The 26,363-nt window shown below is 37.4% G+C and overlaps 5 protein-coding genes across 7 annotated transcripts; 4 read left to right on the top strand and 1 right to left on the bottom strand.

Annotated features, from left to right (window-relative positions):
* Positions 1–425: 425 nt before the first annotated feature.
* Positions 426–1,961, top strand: LOC132184087 (class V chitinase CHIT5b). The gene is made up of 2 exons (XM_059597574.2): positions 426–1,582; positions 1,709–1,961. The coding sequence occupies exons 1-2, from the start codon at positions 466–468 to the stop codon at positions 1,735–1,737; spliced, it is 1,146 nt and encodes a 381-aa protein (XP_059453557.2). The 5' UTR covers positions 426–465; the 3' UTR covers positions 1,738–1,961.
* Positions 1,962–2,083: 122 nt separating this feature from the next.
* On the bottom strand, positions 2,084–10,066 carry LOC132184088 (uncharacterized). 3 transcript variants are annotated; one of them, XM_059597575.2, is made up of 10 exons: positions 9,770–10,061; positions 7,161–7,239; positions 5,611–5,685; positions 5,481–5,517; positions 3,800–3,883; positions 3,623–3,683; positions 3,346–3,452; positions 3,175–3,240; positions 2,528–2,665; positions 2,084–2,408 (listed from the first exon to the last, which is right to left on the bottom strand). In XM_059597575.2, exons 1-9 carry the CDS (start codon positions 9,840–9,842, stop codon positions 2,570–2,572), a joined length of 678 nt encoding a protein of 225 aa, XP_059453558.2. In that variant the 5' UTR covers positions 9,843–10,061; the 3' UTR covers positions 2,084–2,408; positions 2,528–2,569. The 3 variants fall into 3 exon arrangements, with proteins under 3 accessions (XP_059453558.2, XP_059453561.2, XP_059453560.2); XM_059597578.2 differs by lacking the exon at positions 9,770–10,061 and adding an exon at positions 7,404–8,209; XM_059597577.2 differs by lacking the exon at positions 2,084–2,408 and having other exon boundaries at positions 2,539–2,660; positions 9,770–10,066.
* Positions 10,067–10,747: 681 nt separating this feature from the next.
* Positions 10,748–11,388, top strand: LOC148584307 (large ribosomal subunit protein eL39x). Its single transcript, XM_088518382.1, has 3 exons — positions 10,748–10,857; positions 10,948–11,051; positions 11,169–11,388. Exons 1-3 carry the CDS (start codon positions 10,855–10,857, stop codon positions 11,215–11,217), a joined length of 156 nt encoding a protein of 51 aa, XP_088374508.1. The 5' UTR covers positions 10,748–10,854; the 3' UTR covers positions 11,218–11,388.
* Positions 11,389–15,791: 4,403 nt separating this feature from the next.
* LOC132184372 (ATPase 8, plasma membrane-type) lies at positions 15,792–21,642 on the top strand. Its single transcript, XM_059597986.2, has 14 exons — positions 15,792–16,102; positions 16,778–16,996; positions 17,070–17,207; positions 17,483–17,797; positions 17,934–18,260; positions 18,364–18,483; positions 18,576–18,698; positions 18,825–18,929; positions 19,025–19,334; positions 19,424–19,938; positions 20,019–20,192; positions 20,492–20,674; positions 20,799–20,974; positions 21,198–21,642. Exons 1-14 carry the CDS (start codon positions 16,049–16,051, stop codon positions 21,292–21,294), a joined length of 2,856 nt encoding a protein of 951 aa, XP_059453969.1. The 5' UTR covers positions 15,792–16,048; the 3' UTR covers positions 21,295–21,642.
* Positions 21,643–22,605: 963 nt separating this feature from the next.
* Positions 22,606–26,071, top strand: DRS1 (DROUGHT SENSITIVE 1). Its single transcript, XM_059598503.2, has 5 exons — positions 22,606–22,807; positions 22,952–23,543; positions 24,022–24,428; positions 24,952–25,050; positions 25,589–26,071. The coding sequence occupies exons 1-5, from the start codon at positions 22,674–22,676 to the stop codon at positions 25,800–25,802; spliced, it is 1,446 nt and encodes a 481-aa protein (XP_059454486.2). The 5' UTR covers positions 22,606–22,673; the 3' UTR covers positions 25,803–26,071.
* Positions 26,072–26,363: the final 292 nt, after the last annotated feature.

Here is a 26,363-nt window from a genome sequence, read left to right as displayed (position 1 = left end):
GGTTGTACATTTTTTATAAACATGTCTATTTCTTATAAACATGCTCAAGATCTTATCTACATGCAATGCGAAACTATTTCTTAACACATATGACATATAGATGGCATTGAAGAGACTCCACTCCATCCATCTATGAAAATCTTTTAAGATTTGTAAACTCATTCTAGATATGAAAACTTCAACAAAGCCGGCCCACAGCTTTTACCTAACAAAATTTAAGGTATTCTTATTCAACTTACATTATCTCTTCCTGTTCTTTGCTACTAGAAACCATACCCTAGCTGTCGTACCATAAATACTATTCTTTCATTGGTAGGCCCATAAATGACCATAACCATCCAAAATTCCAACCATCTACAAAGAAATATCAGCCTTTATTAATTTCCCTTCTTATATTGATCGCAACTTGTCATTCTTTATATATTTATTATCCTCCTCCACCGGAGGGAGCCTTCGAACATTAACATGGCATTAATCCTCAGATTTGTGCACTTTCTCTCTATTGTATACTCCTTGTTCATCATCACCACCAGAACTGGCGGCGTCATGGCGGCGTCTCCGGTCATCAAAGCGGGTTATTATCCGTCGTGGGCTTTAGATAATCTCCCACCTTCAGCCATAAACACATCATTTCTCACCCACGTCTTGTATGCTTTTCTTGTGCCCAACAATGTTACCTTTGAGTTTAACATTTCAAATTCAGAGGCTGCAATCCTCTCAAACTTCACCGCCACACTTCATCACAAGAACCCCCAAGTGAAGACTCTCTACTCCATAGGTGGCGGTGGTATTGAGCCCAACCCTTTTGCTGCCATGGCCTCTGCTGCCTCCTCTCGTCAAACTTTCATACATTCAACAATAGAGGTTGCGCGTAAATACGGGTTCGATGGGATTGACCTTGATTGGGAGTTCCCTGAAAGCCCAAAAGAAATGGATGATTTTGCCCACTTACTGAAAGAATGGAGGCAAGCAGTCCAAAGGGAGGCTAGGAGCACAAATAGGCCTCCCCTATTGCTCACCGCCGCCGTGTACTACTCGGCAGACTTCTTAACCCACGGCAGCCGCCGCTCGTACCCGGCGGTTTCAATCAAGGAGAACTTGGATTGGATCAATGTGATGTGCTACGATTATCATGGATCGTGGGATACGTCGGTGACGGGGGCCCATGCAGCATTGTTTGATCCGAAAACTAATCTGAGCTCGATCTATGGGCTTAAGTCGTGGATCAAGGCTGGAGTGCCTGGAAGAAAGGTGGTGATGGGCTTGCCGCTCTATGGGAAAACATGGAAGCTCAAAGACCCAAATCTTCATGGGGTTGGAGCACCCGCAATTGGTGTTGGTCCGGGAAATGAAGGTGTGCTACTTTTCTCAGAGGTGGAAGCATTCAATAAGAGGACCAAGGCTACCATTGCATATGATGTGGACACTGCATCAGTCTATTCTTTTACCGGGACAACGTGGGTTGGATACGATGATGCTCTGTCGATAACAATGAAGATTGGGTTTGCTCAGGCCCTTGGGCTTCGTGGGTATTTCTTTTGGGCCATCAGTTATGACAACGAATGGAAAATTACGACACAAGGTATTCTCCTTTCTCAAAGTAAAAAACAAAAAAATTCCACAAATCTTTCTCTTGTTTATTTAGAGTTCATTTGGCTCCGCAGATTTTGCATGTTATTAACAATTTGTTGAATTTGTTGATATGCAGCATCAAGGGCATGGATAGTTGATAAATGAGATTGGAGCTTTCATTATTTACCCTGTTTTACCCAGCTATTAGCTCTCGATAGATTCCTTAGTGTACCATATTTGATTACAAAGGAACTGCAGAATTTTTAGAAGGCAAGTCTCGTATGCCTGCCAAGAGTAGTATTGAATAGGCTTCTGTGTGTTTCCTATGGGGAATTCCCCTTAATGTTCTTAGTAAATGAGTCTTTGCAAATGAGTCATTTGCTGATTCATTTCGATGTTGTCTGCTGTATCCTCTGATTAGGTTGCTTGAGTCTATGTTGCTGTAATGCTGTGTTTTGAACTTCAATGCTTTAATGGAATGACTTCTTCATCCCAAAACAGAATAAAAAAAAAAAAAAATCATGCTGATTTATCACATAAATGAAATCAAAAGATAGAAAATACTCGTCTGAATTTGCGTATAAACTCATTTCTAACTCAAAAAAATCATTGACCAGTCAACAGGGTCAAGGGGAAAACCCTAGCTATAGTGGTAAAATATTAGGGTTTACAAAAACAAAACCGCAAAACTTGAGCAATATAATAAGAATGCCTGAAGCATCTCCAGAGTCCGGACCACCAACAGTGAGGCTTTTTGACATGAGAAATGACTTCAGTAATGTTGTCAGCATCAATTGATTGTTAGATACATTTCCTACTTCAATTTTTGTAAAGTCCTGCAGATTGCATATAATACCACACATCCTTATTCAAATTCTCTTCACTTTGAAGGCCAATAGCTGAAATATCAAGACAACGGATCTTGAAAAGGAAAAGAAAAGATTAAAATGATTACCATTATTATCGGCATTAGCCTCTATGGCCAAAGGTACTGAAATTAGCTTTGCTTTTTTCTCAACCATTCAACAAAATTATCAACAATCACGGCCCAAGATTCAAGGGGGTCATATTGTTGAAGGTCTGGAAAACTTATCTGCCAAAGAAGAAACACAAATGATTTGAATAGTATCTAAAAGCACCAGTGCAAAAGGGGTTGATTATACCTATCATCAATTAACTGCAACATATTACAGAATTATAGCATGCATTTCCCCACACTGTATGAATGAAGCATATATCCAGGATTAATTAGTTCTCTACAGCCACAGAAGACTCATAAATGGATCCCAGGAATAGTATACATAAATTTTTTTTTTTTAAAAAAAAAAACATTAGAAAGGCAAAAGTAACATGACAGATTGACAGTATAACCATCCAAACACAAGACATTTCCCAGTATAGAACAACTTTCCCATTCTTGAGCAGTATCGGACATGATATTAAAGGACATCAGGATACTGAAGTTTTATTGGGGTAGGCATGATTAATAATATAACCTATCCAATGGAGTTTTTATTTTTCCCTTTTTTCATGGTTTCAACTACACCAGAGATCAATGTAAGAAAAAATAATGAAGAAAATTATGTCAAAAAAATTGCTTACGTCACAGCAAAAACGATAGAAGTTCATCCATTGGTCCATGCTTAGCATCTGATAATCACTCTGGAGCTGCCAGAAAATTCAAGTCCATGCATATCATAAAACTTATCATGAAACAAATGTTAGACCAACAAAAAGTACTTGGGATTACATCCAAGAATAATAGAAACCCACCTTTAGATATTCAGTTATTGAATCAACCTGAGCAGGAAATTTGGAACCCAGAACAAGATTCAGCAATTGACAAAAGGTCTCAACGTCTACAAACCTTTGCTTCTCTTCTGAAAATATCATCAACATCAGACCGGCTAAACAATGTGTGTATTTGTGTGAGTGCGCACACGTAAGTGGGGGGAGAGAGGGAGCAAGAAGATAACAGAACATTATCAAGAAAAAAAAAATGTCATTTCCATTTAATTGAAAGTTGGATGCCAGTCAACATCAAGCTCACCTGTTAGGCAGTATTGAAACGCATAAGCATAGAAATCCACGAAGTTTGATGGCTTCATCACCTATTCAACACAAAAAATCAAGATCATTACCATCATCCATTTTCTGCCTTTCCAGAAGCAGTCAGTGCCATGTCTGAAAATAACTATTCCAGGTGACTCCCAGAGAATAAACGTACCTCTTTCTCAAGTGCTGGAAATGCTTTCTTTAATTTGTCCAGACTGTTGACATTTAGAGCTGTCAGGCCAGTTCGCCACTCATCCTAATAGTGTGATCATAGCATTTTGATAAACATCAAAAGATGAGACAAAAACAACTTCAAGTTACTGTAACTTTTGATCAACGAATGGCATAGGCAATACATATTATGGCAAGTCTGTGGACCACCTAGACATCCCAAAAGTTAATTTTGAAAATACGGAAACATTGAGAGCTCCTAGAGTAATCTTCGTTTACAAGAATACAGATACAGCAAATTTTTGGCATTTTCAAATAAATCAAGAAAGTAGTGTATAAACCACTTTTGGATAGCTAATATAACTAACAGTACTATGATAGTGCAATGAGAGCCATGTCAAGGATAGAATGTCATCCACATTAGCCATTGCAGGATGTTCTAACACTCACCATAAGCCTGAAGAAGAAGTATGTTACAATTCTTAATAAGCCCCATATTTAGATTAACATAGGAAATACCTTGCAGCTCTTAAAATCTTTTTCGCTAATCCTAGATCTCTTGGAGTTGCTTACTGGTCTCTTATTGTGGCAGAGGAAGATAATTTTGACTGTTCCTAGGCCCTAATAGGTGGTTCTAAATTAGGTCCTTTAATTATAACCCTTGATTGTCCAAAATAATAATTTATTATCCAGCTAAAAGCTCTTCTTTTGTCCCTCATGAGCAGTCTAAAATTTCCATTTTCACTGACAGCCATGCAGAACTGAATACTCACAGTAAATCGGATGAATCCCTATATTCTTCCTCCCACCATGGAACGATGTGTCTCTACACAAAAAGAGTTACTTATTATCCTCTCAGTTCGTTTCCAGGTTGCAGCTTCTATTCTGTCTTGGTCCTCAGACTGGGTTGTCGTGGGTGATTCCCATGTCACTGACTGATTATCTCAAAGTCAGCATATAAATTTTTGCCACAGAGATATAGAAGTTTTGAATATTTGCCTCCACTTGGCTTTCACTTGAGGTATCTCAAAACTTAAAAGAAAACTTCAGAATTTACAAGGAGAAGATATAAGCATATACTTGATTTTGAGATCTCATCTATGAAACTTTACTTTTTCATAGGGAGAAGATGTTTGTGGAAGAGTGAAGTATAAAGAGTGGGAGGGTGTCCTTTTCAGTTAAAGGTTCTTTTTCTTCACTTAGGTGGCAGATTTTCTTTGGGTATCTCCCTTTACTAGTTGATCGCAAGTGCGGTCGCAGTTCCAGGGACTCCTGCGCTCAATCATGCGCTCGATCGCCGAAACAGGGGCCATCGGTCGCAGTTCCAAGGACTTCATCCTCCAAAACAGGGGAATTGCGCTCAATTGCAATCAAGGTGCGATCGATCGCAGTTCCAGGGGCCACTTCTTTTGCTGCGCGAGTCTGGGATCGTGTCACCATCTTTTGGGGCGTCTTCACACACTTATCCATTCGGGTCTTCCTCATATACTCCCAGGCGTTGTAGTCTACATCACTAGTGATTCTCGGGGTGCATATATTTGAACAAGTATGTGTTTTGTGTGGATTTGTCAGCCATCAAATAAGTTACACATTCATTGGATCAGAGCATGTCATACGGTTGACAACCAGGAAATAAGAATACATGTTATAATATCAACAGGAGAAGCAACTCTCAGGCTTACCTTAGAAAAATAACCCTGCCTTTCAGCTTTCATCTTCCTGTAATGTAGACAAGCGCATTTATAATAAACATTAGGATATAAATCAGAATGAATAATGGGCCCAGTAAAATGTCCACAAAAAACAACATACCAAGCAAGCATCAAGATCCTAACATCAGTATGGCCCACTCCCACATCAGAACAAAGTGCTTCAATTCCTTCCGGACTGTTCAAGCAAATATAAGTGAATGAGAAAATCAATAACCATGTAAGGATGCATATCTGACCAACTAGAGTTACATCAACTTCTTCAATTCATGGCATCCAGCAAATCAAGGAATTGATAGAGATGTGTATTCTTTCTATGTATCATCATAACCAAATTGACTGAATTTTCATCGAAGAAAGAAAATGACAACGCATACTGGCACATTTTTTTTTAACATTTATTACCAAATGCAACGAAATTACCCATAATAAGAAATAAATAAAAATTAAAAATTAATAAAGCAAACTTGACTTCTGAGAAGGAATAATAAAAAATGATACAAGTTGCAGATGGGCTTGAAACCACATATTGATGAACAAGGACGGAAAAGACTGGAATGTCAATTCTATCAAAAAGACTAATAGTTCAATTATTTAGAAATACACCACCCCCAAAAGAATGGGCCATATGATTCTAAGGTTAATTTACTCAAATTTCCATTAGTGTAAACACTAACCTGGATTGGCAAACCTGATGGACTGGAGCACACCGGTTTCAAAGATATCCACAAATGGAGCACATCCAAATTATCAATGGAAATGTATAATTTATGTGTAATACAAACCATCTACTATTTCGTGTTATATATAGTAACCCCACATTTAATTGTAGGTCATCTTAAAAATAGGTCACATTATATAGAGCATAAACACTACATTTTTGACATTTGAACTTTAGAATTAGAAACAAGTCAAGCATCCCTACCCTAGAGGTTAAAAACTGACAATCCAGATAACGGAAATTTTTTTGATGAAACAGAAAGTTGCATTAAGAATGTCAAGGAACTCCTTCCGATAATGTTAGGAAACTCTTAATCGATGAGTTGGTTCCATGTTCGCGATTGATCACTCCACTCATGGGATTGGAGCTAATTACCAGTCTAACCATGTAGTAGCTAAAGTATGCAATTAAAATTCATAACAAGACCAAGGATCATTATCATATGGCCTACAAGTATTTAGATAGTAAAACCCTTTTTGAGGCTAATATGCATCTCCAGAGGTCAGATGACATGATCCCATAATGAAAGTCAAGATTAAACCATGATCAGCAATGCTAACAGGATATAGTTCAAGCTACAAGCCCAAGAACTGACAAGCAACAAGAAAATCACATTAAAGGTCCGAACATGCATGCTATTTGCAAGAAACTGGAGATCTATGTTGGTCGATGCACAAGTAGTGAAAAAGAACTACCAGGTACCCAAAAGAAATTCTTAGAGCAATCACACAATGAGACAATGCAAATGATAAAATAAAAGAACGTTCCTGATGAGTAACCAACTCAAATATTAAACATTAGAAAAAGTTCCAGGGTAAGAGATGGTAAACTATAAATCATAAAACAAACAACAAAATTACTACATTTAGATGAGTAGTTGGGAAGATAACAGCAACCTGACAACAAACACAGATGAACTGTAAATCACTTACTCAATCAGGCCTATAGATTGATTGGCATATAAATCATATAGGCAATCTATTCGTCCCATCTTTCTGAGTAAAGCTTTACCTGAGGATTAATACATGAAATAGAATAGTAAGAACACTTAATAATGTAGAAAAAACAAGGAAACCTCAATCAAATGATGGCAAAACCATACACTTTGCAGACTAATATATATCAAATAACCAAAACAAAAAACTGTACAAAATTATTCATTTTATTTTCCTTACTGATATACAGACTTGCTTGATATAGGAAGGTTCCAATAGTCAAGGCTTACGCCAATAAATGCTGAAACATGTAATATTGAGGAAAGGCTTCACACTCTGAATTGTGACTTCAAATACTAGAGATAAGGACATATTTTGCAGAAATTCTCAAACATGATCATGTTGCTAATCTGTAAAAGCTTCCAGAAAGTACTTCAGTGGAAGCACTTACTAGCTAAAAGATGCTCAATAATAAGCACACATGTGAATAACTTCTTATCATTCACAACATTTCAATCTAACAGATAATGCTTGCCTATTGACATCTTGATGCAGCGTGACTTGGTGGGCTGTAGCGAAAATAATAAACAGCGGATAAATAATTCTAGATCTTGAGTCTATCAATGATCTGAGAATTCTTCTCAAAATATAGAGTCTATCTATGATTTTAAGGAAAAATATGAAGAAAACTCACCTATGAGTAATTCTTATTCAACAAAATTCAATAAACAACCTAAACTCCTCTTATCTAGAGGCTATAAGCATATATTTATAGCCCAAAACCCAAAACCTAATAAAATATGACATAAATACCCTCAAAACCCTAAACCTAATAAAATAACGACACAAAGACTCGCAAAACCCTAACCCTAATAAAATAACAACATAAAGTCAGTTTAGAAAATAAAACAAACTAACAGCTATGCAATCTGCATCACATCTTATACGACTTTTCCTGCCTTATTGCCATTTCAAACAACTCTATCCCGATCATCCGGATGTCATGTCATATAGTTCTTTGGGCACCACCATATTAGATAATGACATCAATGTGCATATTCTTATTAACCAGTTGGCTTTATATGGCCAAAAAGGTGAGCACACTCAACCCAAAATTATATTTAAGATAAATGTTATTCTCACTCCCACACTTCCAAGTACACACTCCCTCACATAGAAATGAAAATCACTATTAAATTTTGAAATTATCACTATTGAATTTTTGATCCAATAGTGATTTTCACTACCACATTAGATAGTGTGCACTTAGATGTATCAGAGTTGGAGTGTGTAGCATTTCTCTTATATTTAACCATAGTTTACCAATGTGCAATCCAATGTGCAATTTGGCAATAAGATGCTACAGACACAAATTTAGGGGTATTATTATCATTTACAGAAACCATGTGAGGTGAAAAACCATAGATCATCAATTCAAATATTTACGTAAATGTGGCCCCATTCTGCCCTACAATATCAACAAAACATGACATGTTCCAGAACACTTTTTGGCAAAGCAGTCTGTCTTATTCATACATATGAAGGGCAAGATAGTAATTCCAGTCCACCCATTTAAAAGAAAAATCAACAATAATATCATACAAGGAAGTTGCGCCTAATGCCAATATATGGCATGCATGACATGTGAGGATTTTCCCATGAATGTGTGGAAAACAAGTAGGACCCACAAGCACATGTGGCCCGTTTTGATTGGCCTAAAGCAACGACTGTGTAGAAGGGTCATGCAATCGGAGCATTGGATTGGAATTAGCAAAGTGCAGAACTACTTGGTTGGACAGGTTGACCCGTGCACAAATTGCAGCAATTCTAGCATGCAAGCGGATCCGATCCGGGAGTATTTGATCACCTTTTGACCAATTCAGCCTCTATTTTGCAAAAATTCAATTTTTTTTTTAAAAAAAAAAATTCTTTTTAGTCTATGCTTAACATGAAGTTAGCTAAGCCCCTGCATGCATTGCCACAAAACGCAGAAGTATCAACAGCAACTAGAAATTTAAAGGTACAGATCAACAAGGCCACGCCTTTCTATCACATCCATATACATACACAACAAATACAACAAGAACAATAGGGGACACATAATGCATTCTTGAGGAAAATTATTTGGAAAAAAAAAACGCGCAACAACAACAACAACAGAGGCTGATCATTATTACAGCACACCGCAAAAAGCCATTGACCTCTACAATTGACAACAAATTGTTTTAATTAATTAAATAAAAAAGCAATCAAAGCCAGCCCACACCCAGAAAAAGTAAATATTAATCAGATTCACAGAAAGGGACGGTAAAAATAGCGAGCAAACATTTAAAAACAGAAAAGAAAAGAAAAGCAATTCCCTGTTTGGTCTCCAAGAAAACAAAAGAATACAGAAGGCAAAGATCAAGTTTTAAATCCTTCTCCTTTTTTCAAATTCTATCCCTTTCTTGGTAAGGTTAGCTCAGCCAAGGAATTCTCCGGCATCCAAATTACTCGATTTTTACCCAAATTATAAGTTTTAAAGCTTCAAATTTTAATTCCTTTCTTTTCTTTTCCTCCTCGGGAACCAATCAGAAAGTGCAGAGAATTTCGGAGGATTGGAGTACCGGGAGGAGCTGGGTCGACGTCAGACGATTTGACGGCTGGTGCGGACGCTTTTCTTTTCGATTTGCGAGGCATCTCCGTGGATAGATCGCAACCGTTTGATCAGATGACCGAATCTGACACCACAGTAGTCAAGAACCCTAATCGGAAGAGACAGATATAGAGAGAGAGAGGGAGAGTGACTGAGTGTGCGAGTGAGAGCATGAGTGAGAGGTTTGGGGGGGAATTTATAGTGTGCGGATTTCAAGTACAGATGAGAAGGAGAAAGAGAACGTCGGTGAGGTACTTTTTTCGAAAGCGACACGCGCGCTCTGGCACGTGAAACCTATAATACTGTAGTCTGTAGAGCTGTGAGCCGTGAGGACTGGGATTCCCGGTCCTTGGGTCTGCGCCTGGGCCTGGCCTGGCCTGCTCCGTTTAAGGAGTATGATTTGGATCTCTCTGTCATTGCCTTTTTTTAAAGAGGGGTAGGGTAAGGGATGATAATTTGTCTCTGTATGTGATTAGAGTCGTATTAATGTATGAATATAAAATTATATAGGTTAAACTTTTTAACGATAACTCGTTAATTTGTGTTGGGTTCATATCAGGTTTGAGCCATGTTGAAGTATGAATATAAAACTATATAGATCAACTATAAACCCATCAATTTAATTAAATAGGTCGAACATCTCGACTCTAACCCGCTAATTTCATTTCAGAATTATAAGTCGTGACAACAAGTAAGCCTTAAGTTAAAGTAATAAGTAATTCTAGAAATTTTTTTTATGTCATTCAAAAAATAAGATAATTTTAAAAAATCATCATTTAATCCAAATTCATAAAAAGTCATGATTAAAGGAGACCCCGGTCCGCATAAACGTTCTTAGAAATTTTTTATGGGCCTTTGGTATGCAGGCCCAGTACTTCTTGTACTATTAGCCTCTTTAATACCCGGAACAGGCCCAACTCTTCCAACCCAAAAAGAAAAGAGAAGAAGAAAGCTCGCTACTATAAAGTGCGAGATTTCACGAATTAGGGTTTCCTGCAATCGATAGGTTTTCCTTCTTCAGCTCGTCCCTCTCGGCCCCGACCTCGCACAGCGAAAATGGTAAATCATCTGTCTCTCTGTATGTGTGTGATTTGTGTTGGATCTGTACCTTATTCGACTTGAGCTTGATATGAGCTGTGGTTTGCGTAGCCGTCGCACAAGACCTTCATGATCAAGAAGAAGCTGGCCAAGAAGATGAGGCAGAACCGACCCATTCCTCACTGGATCCGGATGAGGACGGATAACACCATCAGGTACCAAAAGCCTCACCATTTTATTTTTTCACAATTTCAGTACTTTGTTTTTATTAGAGATTTATTGAAACACCAGTTTTTGCCTGATACGGTATCTTTTTTTTGTGTTCTGTTCAGGTACAACGCTAAGCGCAGGCATTGGCGCCGCACCAAGCTCGGGTTCTAAGGTGGATGAGCCTGCCTTTATTGCATTTTGTTTTAAGCACTTTAGTTTATTTTTGTGAGACTGAAAGATTTGGATTTATCAGTTGTGAACTCCTGAGGAAATTTTGAAGTTTATTTGGTATCTCAAGTAATGGGTTAGACTTATTTTTGGTTCAATCCGATATTTTTGTTACGGCTCTTTGTTTTTACCCCCAATTTTTTCATTGGGTTTCTGCTATCTAGTTTCAATTGGGTGATTTGATTATGCTGGTGGGTGCGTTTTGTGTGTTGTGCCTTGTTTTTCGGCGCTAGAGCTGTTCCAGTTGCTCTGAGCCCAAATGACTTACTTATTATATATGCTGCCTATTCAGAGAACTTACAGTCTGGATAGATTTTAACTCTGAAGAAAAAATGGTTTCGTTAGTTTGGCGTTTGATCATAGTTTAGATGGACTTCTGTCTGGTTCTCTAGTGTTGTAAAGTTTCATAGAAGGGCAGGAGCTTGTTCAGCAATTTCTCCGAACTCTATATGATGGACGAGATATACTTTGGCTTTTGCCTGTTATTCTTTCCCTCGTTCTCTCCCAATTGCTTAGCAGATATTCAGAAGATGTTGGCAGGTCCTAAATGCTTGTTTATAGTAAACAATTATGGGTTGGAGAGGGAGGAAAGGGGTAGGTCTTTGTGATTGGCATAGTGCATTTACAGAACAAGGGGGTAGGTCTTTGTTATCACCATAAAATGGATGATTCTTGTTGGTGGTCCCTTAATGGACGGAAGTGGAATGTTTGTAGGCAAGCTAATACTAGTGTTTTGTGGCAAGTAGAGGATGGAAGGATGCATTGTAATTTAGGGCATTTTAGAGCATTCCCAGACTCCCCACAGCAGACTCCCTAAAGAGTAATGGTAGTTTCCATCTTTTTATTCTCCTAAAATCCTCTTAAAGCTAATGTGGCTTTTAAAATCACAATTGGATTAAAATTCGAGTGTGATTTATCTAAAATTTAATGGTGATTTTAAAAGTTACATCAACTTTAGGAGGATAAAAAGATGGTACCTAGCATTACTCCTCCCTAAATGAGCCTCAACCATGAGGATTATTACAGTGGAATCCAAAGTATAGGGTTTAACTATTGCAATCCTCATGATTATTAAAATAAAAAAATGTTTCTCTCTCCTCTCTCTTCTCTCCTCTTACAATTCTCTCTCCTCTCATATATATAATATATAATATAATTCAAAAAAAACAAATATTTTAATAATATAAGAAATGATTAAGGGAAGCTATTGGGGTGTATTTTGACATAGGAAAGAATAAAGTAGTTTGAATCCTTAAATGTAGGAAAAATGACGAGGAAGCTACTGAGAATGCTAATATGTGAGAAAAGAGGCTTTTTGGGAATTGCGGGCAAAGTCTTTCAAAGAAGCTATTAGGGCATTGATGTCTAAGGTGAGCCTTATCCATAGCTTACACTGCCTAAAAGTTTTGATTGTATGAGTCAAAACAATACAATCCGAGAGAGTTTAGGAGTAGCATGATTTGCAATTGTATGGTTAGAAGATCATCTTCTTATCAAAAAAAAGATCATCTTCTTTACGCTAATGGATCAGTTGGTTCCTACTATTTCATCAGCTTACCCTGGTTATTTTGTATGAATTATGCTATTTTATGTTTCTTAGAAGCTTTGTCAATACATGCAGGTGATTTTTCAGCTAAGCTTTATTTGGTGTTGAAAAATATGGATTGGTCTCTCTTGCTATTTCTTCAGGTAGACTGTAATATCAAAGCTTTTTCAAAGGATGTGGAACTTGTGTAATTGTTAATGCAGGCATTATTGGGTGTTTGAGATAGTTTTGGTTAGGACAAGAAATAGCATTGGTGTTGGCTATATATTTGGGTTTGACATGTGTCAATAAACATGTGAGATGTACATGTTTTTTTAGTAACAGTGACAAAATTAGAATAAATTTTATTAAAAACTCATGTCACGTGTTATTAAAAAAATGGTTACATGTTATTTTTATAGACTAGGTTGAAGGAAATTTTTTTCAACCTAGTTTGGAGGAAAACTTTGTCCAATAACTAATTGCACCCAATCTTTTTCCTTCAAAACCATATCTGAGGAATGGGACCTATAGCTCACCAAATGCTTAAGGTCACATTTCAGCTGTTTGGAAAGACAACCAGAAAACTATTTTCAAAGAATAAAACACTAAAACCTTGTTTCTATAATGGCAATAAAATAAAATAAATAAAATAAAAAACATTGATTAAAACATATTTGCTAATTCTTAGTGAAAGGATTGAGAAACTAAAAGCCATGATTCTACTACTCGTACGGCTTTGATTCAGGTTCCTTGCTTGAGCACACAGGAGACAAGTTGAGTGTTAAGCATTTCCAATTACAGGAGACAAGTTGATTTGGGTTCCTTGCTTGTGTTTTATGTACATTGGATACATGACTTAAGCCTTGCTCTTCTTGGACAACTTGGAGACATCACGTCTTCCAATATGAGAGTATTAAAGCATGTTTGAAATTATATTCGATAAATAGAGTTTTTAAGTCAAGAAGCGTTTTTTTGACAAAAATTTTATTTTTAAGTTTTTTTCAAAAGCATGTTTTGGCAAATTTTAAAGTAAAAAAGTCAAAGTACTTTAAAAAATTTTTACCAAACAAGCCAGCTTTTGGTTTAATACAACTTTTTATGTATTAAAAATATTTTTTACCATACATAACGCAACTTTAAACAATCTCTTAAATATCTCTAAAATGACTCTTAAGTATCTTTCCACTTCTAGCTTGTGTCATGTGCATACCGGACACATGACACAATCTTTGCTTTTCTCAGACAACTTGGAGAAAAGGCAAGTGTTTTGATTAGTGTTTTATTCTAAAAGTTATCCTTCTATTATTTTTAGCACAAGAATTAAGAAAACTATCCTAATGATTGCTGTTTAAAAGTGTTTTTATTTTTATCCTTTTTAACGGAGAGGAAAAAAAATATGAAATCAACTCTAAACAACATGGCCGTTGATTTCCTTTTTTTTTTTTTTTTTTTTTTAGTGCAAATGAAATATTATTTGGTGAGGCACCTCTAACAAGACTTCAATACAAACATTACAAATGTAACATAAAATCTAACACCATCCAAAAATGTGCCTAATAAATAACTCGCTTGAATATTTTTTGGCACACGGCCATAGAAAAAAGTTGAAAAAAATGATGATTTTTTAGACTGACTAGTGAATGGCCTGCTTAGAAAAATGCTATGAGATTGCGATTGCAAAAGATGTCACAATCACTGGTATCATTAACGGGTTAAGTTGTCTCAAGTTGTTTTATGACATCTCTCTTACGAGCCACCATGGGTTCGAATCCACTTTACCACCCACTGATGGGGTGGCATCTTACCACGTGGGTGGATATCAAGTGCATTTATAAGATGTCCACAAATACCAATTGCGACAATTTCGCAAACTAATAGGGTTATTTGATAATTAAAAAGGCAAAACAAAACAAAAAAACAACTAATAAAAAACATATTTAACCCTAAAAAATTTCTCAAACCATACTGCTTAGAAAAACGCAATGAGATTGCAATTGCAAAAGATGTCACAATCACTGGTATTGTTAACGGGTTAAGCTGTCTCAAGTTGTTTTATGACATCTCTCCTACGAGCCACCATGGGGTCGAATCCACTTCACCACCCACTGATAGGGTGGCATCTGACCACGTGGGTGGATATCAAGTGCATTTATAAGATGTCCACAAATACCACTTGCAACAAATTTGCAAACTAACATGGTTATTTGATAATTAACGAGGCAAAACAAAACAAAAAAACAAGTAATAAAAAACATATTTAACCCTAAAAAATTTCTCAAACCATATTGCTTAGAAAAACGCTATAAGATTGCGATTGCAAAAGATGTCACAATCACTGATATTGTTAATGGGTTAAGCTGTCTCAAGTTGTTTTATGACATCTCTCTTACGAGCCACCATGGGGTCGAATCCACTTCACCACTCACTAATGGGGTGGCATCTGACCACGTGGGTGGATATCAAGTGCATTTATAGATGTCCACAAATACCACTTGCGACAATTTTGCAAACTAATGTGGTTATTTGATAATTAACAAGGCAAAACAAAACTAAAAAACAAGTAATAAAAAACATATTTAACCCTAAAAAATTTCTCAAACCATACGATATTTTAATAACCAAATAAATAGTTATTAAAAAATAAAAAACACCAAGTAAATAGTTGGTCTTGATCTGTTTTTCATCCTCGTTCTCAGATGACCGTACAAGATAGCAAAGTGGAAGCATACAAATCAGCCTCCATAATTAACTTTTAACCAAAAATGGCCGTAGACTTTGGTGAGCCACATAAGAAGAAGACACCCACAAACCCTTCCGAGGAACCCGAACCGGCACGTAACCGGTCAACTGCAGTAGCAATAAACGGGTAATCATGAGTTGCCATTAACCCTTTCGTAGCTTCCCTCGCTTCCCTCTCCAACGTTCATTATAAAGCAACAGCCGCGCATTTGATACTCAGGTTATTGCTGTCATCTTGGGGGCAACGAATCTCATTCCTTTTAGCTCTCTTTCTTTCTCTTTTCTCCTGTGTCTTTGGATGGAGGACGAGGAGGCCTAGATCAATACAGGTCTCTCTCACAGAAAGAAGAAAGAAAGGGGAGCTTTCCTTATATATACATTATACATATATATATATATATATATAGAGAGAGAGAGATAGAGAGAGAAAACAAAGAAAACCCAGAAGAGAGACGTCACCATCTTCCTTGAACAACCACTTGTTCTTTTTGGTTTTCATCTTTCATCATGGTGGCCGAAGAGCTCTCCTTGGAAGATGTCAGGAACGAGACTGTTGATCTTGTAAGCAAATGGCATACTTTCTTTTCCCATTATTACTTTCCTTTCATTTGGATATGTATCTTTTCTTTTCTTTTTCTTTTTTTGAGTTGGATTTTGTTTTCATGAATGATGAAAAACTCAATATGACTCAAATAAGCCAAATGGGTAGTCTTTATTTTGTATGTTTTCTCCGCCACCAAACAGTTCTCATACATTTCAATCGTGAAAAGTTTCATCGAGCAGTTCTTGCTTCCCGCTAGTTTTATTCATATATTGGTTGGATTTTCTCTTTTTTTTGTTCTTTATTTTTTCCTCAAAAGATTTGGGACAACGTGAACTTGGAATTTAGATTGCGTTTGGTACTTTAATCTTGCGTATTAAAAATGTAATTTTAAACCAAATTACAGAAAAATATGTATCATTATAAAAAATTTTATTTTTAAATAGTAAGAAAGTGGTGCATTTTTTAAAATTCACGATTTTAAAGGTTAAACTCTAATTCTAAAGGTTAAACTCCGATTTTAAAGTTCAAATTAAAATTTTAACAGAATGTTTAATTTTTTTTTGAAAATAGCCTCTTCAAATTGCACGATCCTATTTGATCAGAGAATTTTTTTCATAACATTTGACTTAATTTTAATGTTTTTGGTGCTAATGGTAATAATGAGTTGTTAATTTGATGAATTGGGTGTGTAGGAACGAATTCCGATTGAGGAAGTTTTTGAGCAGCTGAAATGTACAAGAGAGGGTTTGACAGAGGAGGAAGGCCAGAAGAGGCTACAAATCTTTGGCCCGAACAAGCTTGAGGAGAAAAAGGAGAGTAAACTCCTCAAGTTCTTGGGCTTTATGTGGAATCCCCTATCATGGGTCATGGAGTGTGCTGCTATCATGGCCATTGCTCTGGCCAATGGAGGGGTAACACTCACAATTTTCTCTCCCTCTCCCTTTCTATCCCTCTCAATTATTAACAATCCTCTGAACAATTCAGGGCAAGCCACCGGACTGGCAAGACTTCCTTGGTATTGTTGTGTTGCTTGTCATCAATTCAACGATCAGCTTCATTGAAGAAAATAATGCAGGCAATGCTGCGGCTGCTCTGATGGCAGGCCTTGCGCCCAAAACCAAGGTACATATGTTCATTCATTTACATTCCCACAACTTACACTTGCTGCTTCCTTTGATGTTAAATGTAATATGTAAAACTAAGTTTGTGTTAAATTAGTACTTATCTCTTAGTATAAAAGGTTAAGTTAATAGAAAACAGTAAATGGAGGCCAAACACTTGAGGTATTTAATTAAAATAAGAGGTGAATAACGGAAACAAAGTTTAAACTTCTAAAAGTTTAAGCCGAAAAAAAATAGTAATTTTAATCATTTAATTAATATTCTAACGATTTGCAGGTGTTGAGGAGTGGAAAGTGGAGTGAGCAAGATGCAGCAATGCTGGTACCAGGAGATTTGATCAGCATCAAGTTGGGAGATATTGTCCCTGCTGATGCCCGTCTCCTGGAGGGTGATCCTCTCAAAATCGACCAGTCTGCTCTCACTGGTGAATCCCTGCCGGTCTCCAAGAACCCTGGTGACGAGGTCTTCTCTGGTTCCACCTGCAAACAAGGTGAGATTGAGGCTGTTGTTATCGCCACCGGCGTCCACACATTCTTTGGCAAGGCTGCTCACCTTGTAGATAGCACCAACCAAGTTGGTCACTTTCAAAAGGTATACTGGCTAGTACTTATGTACAGCCCAATTTATAGCATACTATATTAGATGATTCATTTGAAGTCCTTCAGGACTTTTTTTTTTTTTTTTTTTTTGTGGAGTAATTTTTGGTGGTTGTTGATGATTTGATCAGGTGTTGACAGCCATTGGTAACTTCTGTATCTGCTCTATTGCGGTGGGCATGGCGATTGAGATTGTGGTGATGTACCCCATCCAACGCAGGCCATACAGAGAGGGTATTGACAACCTGTTGGTACTTCTCATTGGAGGTATTCCAATTGCCATGCCAACGGTCTTGTCCGTGACTATGGCTATTGGGTCTCACCGCCTGGCACAACAAGGTGCCATCACCAAGAGGATGACAGCCATTGAGGAGATGGCAGGGATGGATGTGCTCTGCAGTGACAAGACTGGGACTCTCACTCTCAACAAGCTTAGTGTTGACAAGAACCTGATTGAGGTTGGTGACTTAAAAACTAAATCGTATATAATTTTCTAGAGGATAATAATCGGTGACCATTTTTTAGACCAGTGCTTATCCTGGGTGTACTTTTTAACTGTAGGTGTTTGTAAAGGACCTCGATAAGGACAATGTAATCTTGATGGCTGCTAGGGCTTCCAGGGTTGAAAACCAGGATGCCATTGATGCTTCCATTGTTGGGATGTTGGGTGACCCCAAGGAGGTATGAAATTCCGTTCCTCTTTTTGGTGGATGCATTTTATCCAAGTTAATTACTTCCTATTCATTTTAATGTAGTAACTGTGGGCTTTGCAGGCAAGAGCAGGGATCACTGAGGTGCATTTCTTGCCCTTCAATCCTGTGGGTAAGCGCACTGCAATCACCTATATTGACAATAATGACAACTGGCACCGAAGCAGCAAGGGTGCTCCTGAGCAAGTAATTAGAGAATCCCTCCTTCTTGAACAATTATAGCATTTGAATTCAGATATCCAGTAAAACACACTTTCAGTAACGTTTATTTCCTTTCACATATGATTTCTAACTATTTTACTTGTGTACCAGATTCTTGAGCTTTGTGACGTAAAGGGGGATGTGAAGAAGAGAGCACATGAGGTTATCGACAACTATGCTAACCGTGGTCTTCGTTCCTTGGGAGTTGCTCGACAGGTAGATTAGTTAACAGCATATAACTTCACGATTTTTGTCATCCAGGAGTAAAATAGGTTACTGAATTGAAATGGGTTATGCCTTCTCCATTTCAGACTGTTTCAGAGAAGACCAAGGAGAGCGCTGGAGAGCCTTGGGAATTCCTGGGTCTCTTGCCCCTCTTTGACCCTCCAAGGCATGATAGTGCAGAGACCATCCGCCGTGCCCTTGACCTTGGCGTCAATGTTAAGATGATCACTGGTGATCAGCTTGCCATTGGAAAAGAGACTGGTCGCAGGCTTGGCATGGGCACCAACATGTATCCCTCTTCCTCCCTCCTTGGCCAGAGCAAGGATGAGTCCATCTCTTCCATTCCTATTGATGAGCTCATTGAAAAGGCTGATGGATTTGCCGGTGTCTTCCCGGGTAATAAAACTATCATCTAGCCTCTACAGAGGATAATATAGATATAGCATTGCATAGTAGTGTTAACAATTCAATTTTGGGGCATGCAGAGCACAAGTATGAGATTGTTAAGAGGCTGCAGGAAAAGAAACACATCTGTGGAATGACTGGAGATGGTGTCAATGATGCACCAGCACTCAAGAAGGCAGACATTGGTATTGCAGTGGCTGATGCTACTGACGCAGCCAGGGGTGCATCAGACATTGTCTTGACAGAGCCAGGTTTGAGTGTGATTATAAGTGCCGTGTTGACAAGCAGGGCCATCTTCCAGAGGATGAAGAACTACACAATCTATGCTGTTTCCATCACAATCCGTATTGTGTTGGGATTCATGCTTGTTGCTCTCATCTGGAAGTTTGACTTCTCACCTTTCATGGTCCTCATCATTGCCATTTTGAATGACGGAACGATCATGACCATCTCTAAGGACAGAGTGAAGCCATCTCCTGTGCCTGACTCATGGAAGCTCAAGGAAATCTTTGCCACTGGGGTTGTCCTCGGCACCTACATGGCCATCATGACTGTGGTGTTCTTCTATCTTGCTTTTGACACTGACTTCTTCTCAGTAAGTGAATTACACTAACACTATATGATTATATCAATGCCTGCATATACATGATGGATACTAAGAATAGTTGCTTGCAGAAAAATTTTGGTGTCAGGCATATCGGTAAAAACCCGGAAGAGCTTAACTCAGCTCTCTACCTTCAAGTGAGCATTATTAGTCAAGCACTCATCTTCGTTACCAGGTCAAGGAGCTGGTCCTACGTTGAACGCCCTGGTCTCCTGCTTCTTGCTGCCTTCATTGCAGCACAATTGGTTAGTATTTTTATTTTTTACTTTGAACCAATTCATAGTAAGGTGGCAATTCGTGTTTGTGCATCAAGTTCAGGTCGTATCAATGCATGGATATAAAATTATATAATCTATAGGTCAACGCTAATCCGACCCATTTAATTAAACAGAGCAGACCTTCAACCTTAACCCGCTAATTTCATGTTGAGTTAACATCGGGTTCGTAAGTCGTGTAAAAAATTACTAGCCCTAATTCTTACCACTTTCTTGTGCATTGCACGATTCTCATACCTTGTCCTAACTTTGGCACCTACAAAAAACAGGTGGCCACCATCATTGCTGTGTATGCAAACTGGGGCTTTGCCAGAATCCATGGCATTGGGTGGGGATGGGCAGGAGTGATCTGGCTCTACAGCATCATTACCTACATTCCTCTTGATGTCATCAAGTTCGCCATTCGCTATGCATTAACAGGCAAGGCCTGGAACACCCTGCTCCAAAACAAGGTTCGTAACACCATGAATTTTGTATGCTCTATCAATTAATGTCATTCAATTTATTTCTCTTTTCTTTTTTTTCTTTTTTTTGTTCTAAATCACTTCATTTTCTTTGTGTATGTACCTAATGCAGACTGCTTTCACAACAAAGAAGGATTATGGAAAGGGTGAGAGGGAGGCGCAATGGGCCATGGCTCAACGTACAATACATGGTCTCCAGCCACCAGAAACTCTGTTTAATGACAAAAGCAACTACCGGGAGCTGTCCGAGATTGCTGAGCAGGCCAAGAGGCGTGCTGAAGTTGCCAGGTAAATTATGTTAGAATTCAGAATCTTTGTTCTAATATCATGTTAAATGACTACTTGTTCCAAAAGTTTAAACTAATAAAAAAAAATAGTTGATTTAATCATTTAATTAATATTCCGGTTTATTTTATTAAGAATGTGCATGTACCTTAAATTGGACTAGCTAAAAAACTTTGTTATCAAATTTTACTAGAAGCCATAAGCATAAGCTTTTCTTCATTTGCAGGCTCAGGGAGCTGCACACTCTCAAGGGGCATGTTGAATCGGTGGTGAAGCTGAAGGGCCTGGACATTGAAACCATCCAACAGCACTACACAGTTTAAAACACAACGTGAAAGAAGGAACAAAGCTGATTTTTTTTTTTTTCCTTTTTTTGTTTTTTGTTTTTTGTTAAGCAAGTGTATGTAGCCTAATAAGAAAGATGGAGGCCGAAGGTCAAAAGAAGCTATTTGTTATCTTCTTTCTTTCTTCTTTTTTTCTTTTCTTCTTTTCTTCTATATTACAGGAGGTAGAATTGCTGGAATAACAATCTCAGGAGATTTGTTGTAGCCGATTCGGAGATTGGAAAAAAAAAGAAAAAAAAAAAAAAAAAAGAACTCAAAGGGATACAATGAAGACTAAAGGGGCATTTATATATATATTCTATATAAATATGGTGTCAATTTGTAGCATGCCAGAACTCCTTCATCTTTCTTTATCTTTGTTCCCAGAAATTGTTAATCTCTGTTGCCATTTCTCCTCACCGGATTTTGGCTATTGTTTTTTGATCTAATAATACTTAGTTGTAGTTATGATTGAAAATATAAGCATCATGTTTTTTCCATTTTCTGTTGGTATTGCAGTACCCCTTATGTTTGTTTGCTCAGAGTTCTTTGCCTTTGTTGGGCATAATATCCACAAACCAACTAATTTCTGAATTCAACAGCAAGATATGTTGCTCCCTTAATATCCATAAAGCAAGGAAAACAAATCTCCAAGTCTTGGTGGATTAGAAGTTCAATCCAAATTCTTAAGCGTGGGGACTCACATTCATTCCGGATCAAAAGTGGAAAAGATCTTCCCATATATATATATATATATATATATTTTTTTTTTTTCATTTGATTAGAAAATATATAAATAAAATTCAACACTGAAATAAATTATAGCGTTGAAATAAATTATAGCGTTGGCGTTCTAACTCAATGATATCTACTATTATATTATTTTGAATCACCCATTATCAAAAAACTTAAGTTATTTAATTAATATTTAACATATTATACATGGTGTTTTAAAACAAAAATTTATTTATTCAATTATCCACTTAAAAATGATTGAAAAGTAGAAAATAAGTCGATGTAAAAATCCCCACATAAATTATTATTTTGATAAAAAAAAATTGTTAGAAATTATATTTTTATCTTTATTATTAATTTATTTCGATGACGTGGCGGTTAATCAACTCTCGACTAAAACGATTATAAAAATTGAGAATGTTGCACGGAATTTTGGTGTTAATTGAAAAAAAAAAAAAAAAAGTCGAAAATGATGTTATAAAAAAGATCTCATTCCCGCCAGTGTCATTTCCCGCCACACCCACTAACATATATACCCCCCAACAATTCTCAAATTGCAAACATAACCATCCAATCTCTCTCTTTCTCTCTCTCTCTCTGTGCGTGTGTGTATCTGTGTGTGAGTTCTCAATCTTCGATCTACCATGGCGTCGTCTGAGAACCTGACAGAGTACGAGCGCAAGCGCCTCGAGAACATTCGCCGAAACGATCAGATGATGGCTGCCCTTAAACTCCAGTCCAGAGCCTCCGAGCTCTCCGCCTTTTCCAAGCGCCAAAGGTCTCTCTCTAAGTTTCACTTTTCCATGAAGCCCATCTTTGTATTCATCCAAAAACGAAAGCCCATCATTATTTTCGCCCAAAAAAATAAAACCCATTTTTCAATTTCTCTTCTTTTTGTGATTTTTTTTTCTTTTCATGGCAGAGTTGGAACCAAATCGTACAAAGTAAGTCCGGAGAAGAAACCCAAAACTGAGACGCCAATCGTGATCCGACGGTCCTTGCGTACTCGAGGAATGCCACCAGATTATTTGGACTCCAAAGGTCTAGAAGATATCGTTGAAACAGTCCCTAAGGTTGCGAAATCTTCAACCCCATCGAAGCCTTCGCCAAGCGATTTGGGGCCCCTTAGTACGAGAGACGCTTATTGTGGAACCGGGTCCGATAAAGTGCTAATTGAAAGACTTTTGGGCGCTTCAAGGAAACCCCATGAGGAATTTGGTGATAAAAATGGTGGGGGTTCGATGAGGGGTGCGTGTGGGAGTGGGAGTTGTATGGAATTGGGGGCTTTGAGCCTGAAACCAGAGAATATTGCGCGAGTTGTGCCGGGGAGGATCATGAATGTGCGGTTTTTTCCTTGTAAAGATTTGAGAATGGTTGTGGTGGGGAACAAGTTTGGAAATATTGGTTTTTGGAATGTTGATTGTGATACGGAGGAAAAAGATGGGATTTATTTGTATCACCCGCATCCAGGTCCCATCTCAGGGATTTCGATTCAGCAACATTGCTTGCCAAAGGTGATTTGGATTGAATATTGCTTGCATAATATTGTTAATACTTAATCTTTAGCTATATTTTGTCATTGACTGCCCAGAAATCTTCAAATACTCTGGATTAAATGTTAGACTGTTAAATAGTTGTAAACGCTATGAACCAAATGCACTTATACTTACTGACGTAGGATAACATTCGGATAAATAAGTCTGTTGAAGATTCTGTTTACTTGAAAAAATTGAACGAGGTACATGTGCTAGGAGATCTTGAGGCCATTGAATTGTAATGATGAATGTACATGGGTCTGTTTTGTCTTTATCTTCATGTTGAGTCATCTGCTTTGGATAGTACTGTGCAATGGTTTTAGTGTGGCTCTTGTATGTCACTTGACTCTAGTTGTGTCTACCCAATTACATGCTCACACACTCTAGAAGTATTGTATTGTGGGTGTTGAGTTTCATATGGCTTCAGCTGAATTATACTCGTTGAATTCAATTGCAGATCTTTACCAGTTGCTATGATGGATTTATCCGATTGATGGATGCTGAGAAGGAGGTATTTGATCTGATATATTCAAGTGATGATACTATATATTCTCTATCTCAAAGATTAGATGATGTGAAGTGCTTATATTTTAGCGAGGGTCATGGAGTTTTGAATATCTGGGATGAAAGGGTTGGGAAATGCACAACCCAATGGAATTTGCATGAACATAGGATTAACTCCATAGATTTTAACTCGGAAAACTCTAATGTCATGGCTACTAGTTCCTCTGATGGAACTGCCTGCATATGGGATTTGAGAAGTATTGCTGCAGATCAACCCAAACCTCTGAAGGAAGTTAGCCACCAAAGGGCTGTGCAGTCTGCTTACTTCTCACCTTCAGGAAGCTTCCTCGCGACGACAAGGTATTTGTGTTGTATTGAACCTCTGACTTTGAGATTGAATATCTTACCTCCTGTGTGAGAAACATTTGTGCTAGTTCAGTTCATACTATATGTGAGTACTCTTCAAAGATTATCATCTATGCTTATCTATATAATTTTATAATTAGTTTAACGAACAAAATGTACTCTTTTATTAATAAGCTTTTTGTTAAACGCTGATCAAGTGCATTACGTCTAAAATTACCTGCTGAAGAAGCTCTATTTCGTAGTTGATCCCTTTATTTTATAGTTGTAGTTGTGATATGTTAGGCATTTGATGCTATCAACTTCCTGTGTTCGGTACAAAAACTGTCAACTTCTTTTTTTGTTGCCCCTAATTGCAATATGTTGCTTACAAGCTTCTTTCTGCTGTACTTGCCACTACTGCTTAATTGGGTTAGTTATCTTGTTTAAAGCCCAAAGTGTTGTATACAATGCAGCAGTAGTTCAAACATTACTGTAAATGATTCTTAATTGTAATTAATTTTCAATTATCTTCATGCAGCATGGATGACAGGGTTGGTATAGCAAGCGGAATCAATTTTGACGATACAGTAATGATTAAACATGATAATCAGACAGGCAGATGGATTTCTTCTTTCAGGTATGAATTTTGCCAGATTATTGGATGCTGATACGACTTTTCTTTTTTGTTGAACTATCTGCTTGATGTTCTATGGCAAATGCCACAATCATTCTCTGTTACAATTTGTAACTTTTTCTTAAGAATAACCTGTCGTTGGTTTGTAGACCTTGTCTCAAGCAATTAATTAACAAAAAAAAAAAAAATTGTTGCCTATGTTGTCATCAGGATATCAGTGCTTAAATTTTATCATATTTCCTGTAGAAATGGTTTTGAATCTAAAGATGGATTGTATTGAATGAGAAATAGTATTTCTGTGTTTCCTATTTATATCCAACCACATCAGGATCCTTCTTTGTCAATGAGTAACCAAGTTTGGTAGATTCATATTCGGAGGCAGGTTCTTGGACAGGAGGGATGATATCAATTATCAGGGAAAGTTGTACTGTAGTCCTAGTTTCAAAACATTTATTGTAGACAAATTAATAATAGACCTTGCATTCTGAGAAAAAAATTTGATTTTAACTTCTGCTCTTTCTTTTTTTTTTGGTGGGAGCAGAGCAATATGGGGTTGGGACGATTCATACCTCTTCATTGGCAATATGAAAAGAGGAGTTGATGTTATCTCCCCAGCTCAAAGAAGAACAATATTCACTTTACAAAGCCCGGATGTGTCAGCAATTCCATGCAGGTTTGATGCACACCCATACAATGTTGGCATGCTTGCAGGAGCCACAAGTGGGGGCCAGGTTTATATATGGACATTGGGCTAGGAACCTCAGTTTCTTTCTGCACCAGATTCCTTTACGTTTAGTGTGCCGGTTAGCATAAATATGACTAATGTCGTATCTTCAACTTTCATGTCTTTTCATGTGTTGTAAACTGACAAGAAACTATTTTTGTTAGTCAGAGGGACTAGATATGTTCAGGCCTGTCTAGAAATTGTAAGGGCATTTCTTTTTTCTTTCTCCTTTTTCTGGGGAAGAATTATTATGACTAATGACTATTTATGGAATTATATTGTCCAGCCTTAACCAGGTTATGTTCTGCTACTGGATTTAGTTCTTACTGTTTCTGGTTGTTGGGGATTTTTCCATCAATTAGATTATATTGTTGAAATGGATTAGTCTACATTGTTGTTTCTTCATTTCCATTATAAACATAGCAACCAAGAAAGTTCTCAACTCAGCGTCAATAGGTCAATCTTAAATGCATGAGGAAAAAAGGGAAAGAAAATGAAAATTCTATTGGCTTCCACCACCATGTAATGGTGAGGATCATGAGTCCATGGAGTTAAGGGTCCCTTCGCAATAGGGAAGTAGCACCATGCCTTT

Source organism: Corylus avellana, chromosome 7, assembly GCF_965113065.1.
Source record: "Corylus avellana chromosome 7, dhCorAvel1.hap1.2, whole genome shotgun sequence".
In the NCBI taxonomy this organism is placed as follows: domain Eukaryota; kingdom Viridiplantae; phylum Streptophyta; class Magnoliopsida; order Fagales; family Betulaceae; genus Corylus; species Corylus avellana.
This window is presented reverse-complemented; position numbering and strand designations above follow the sequence as displayed.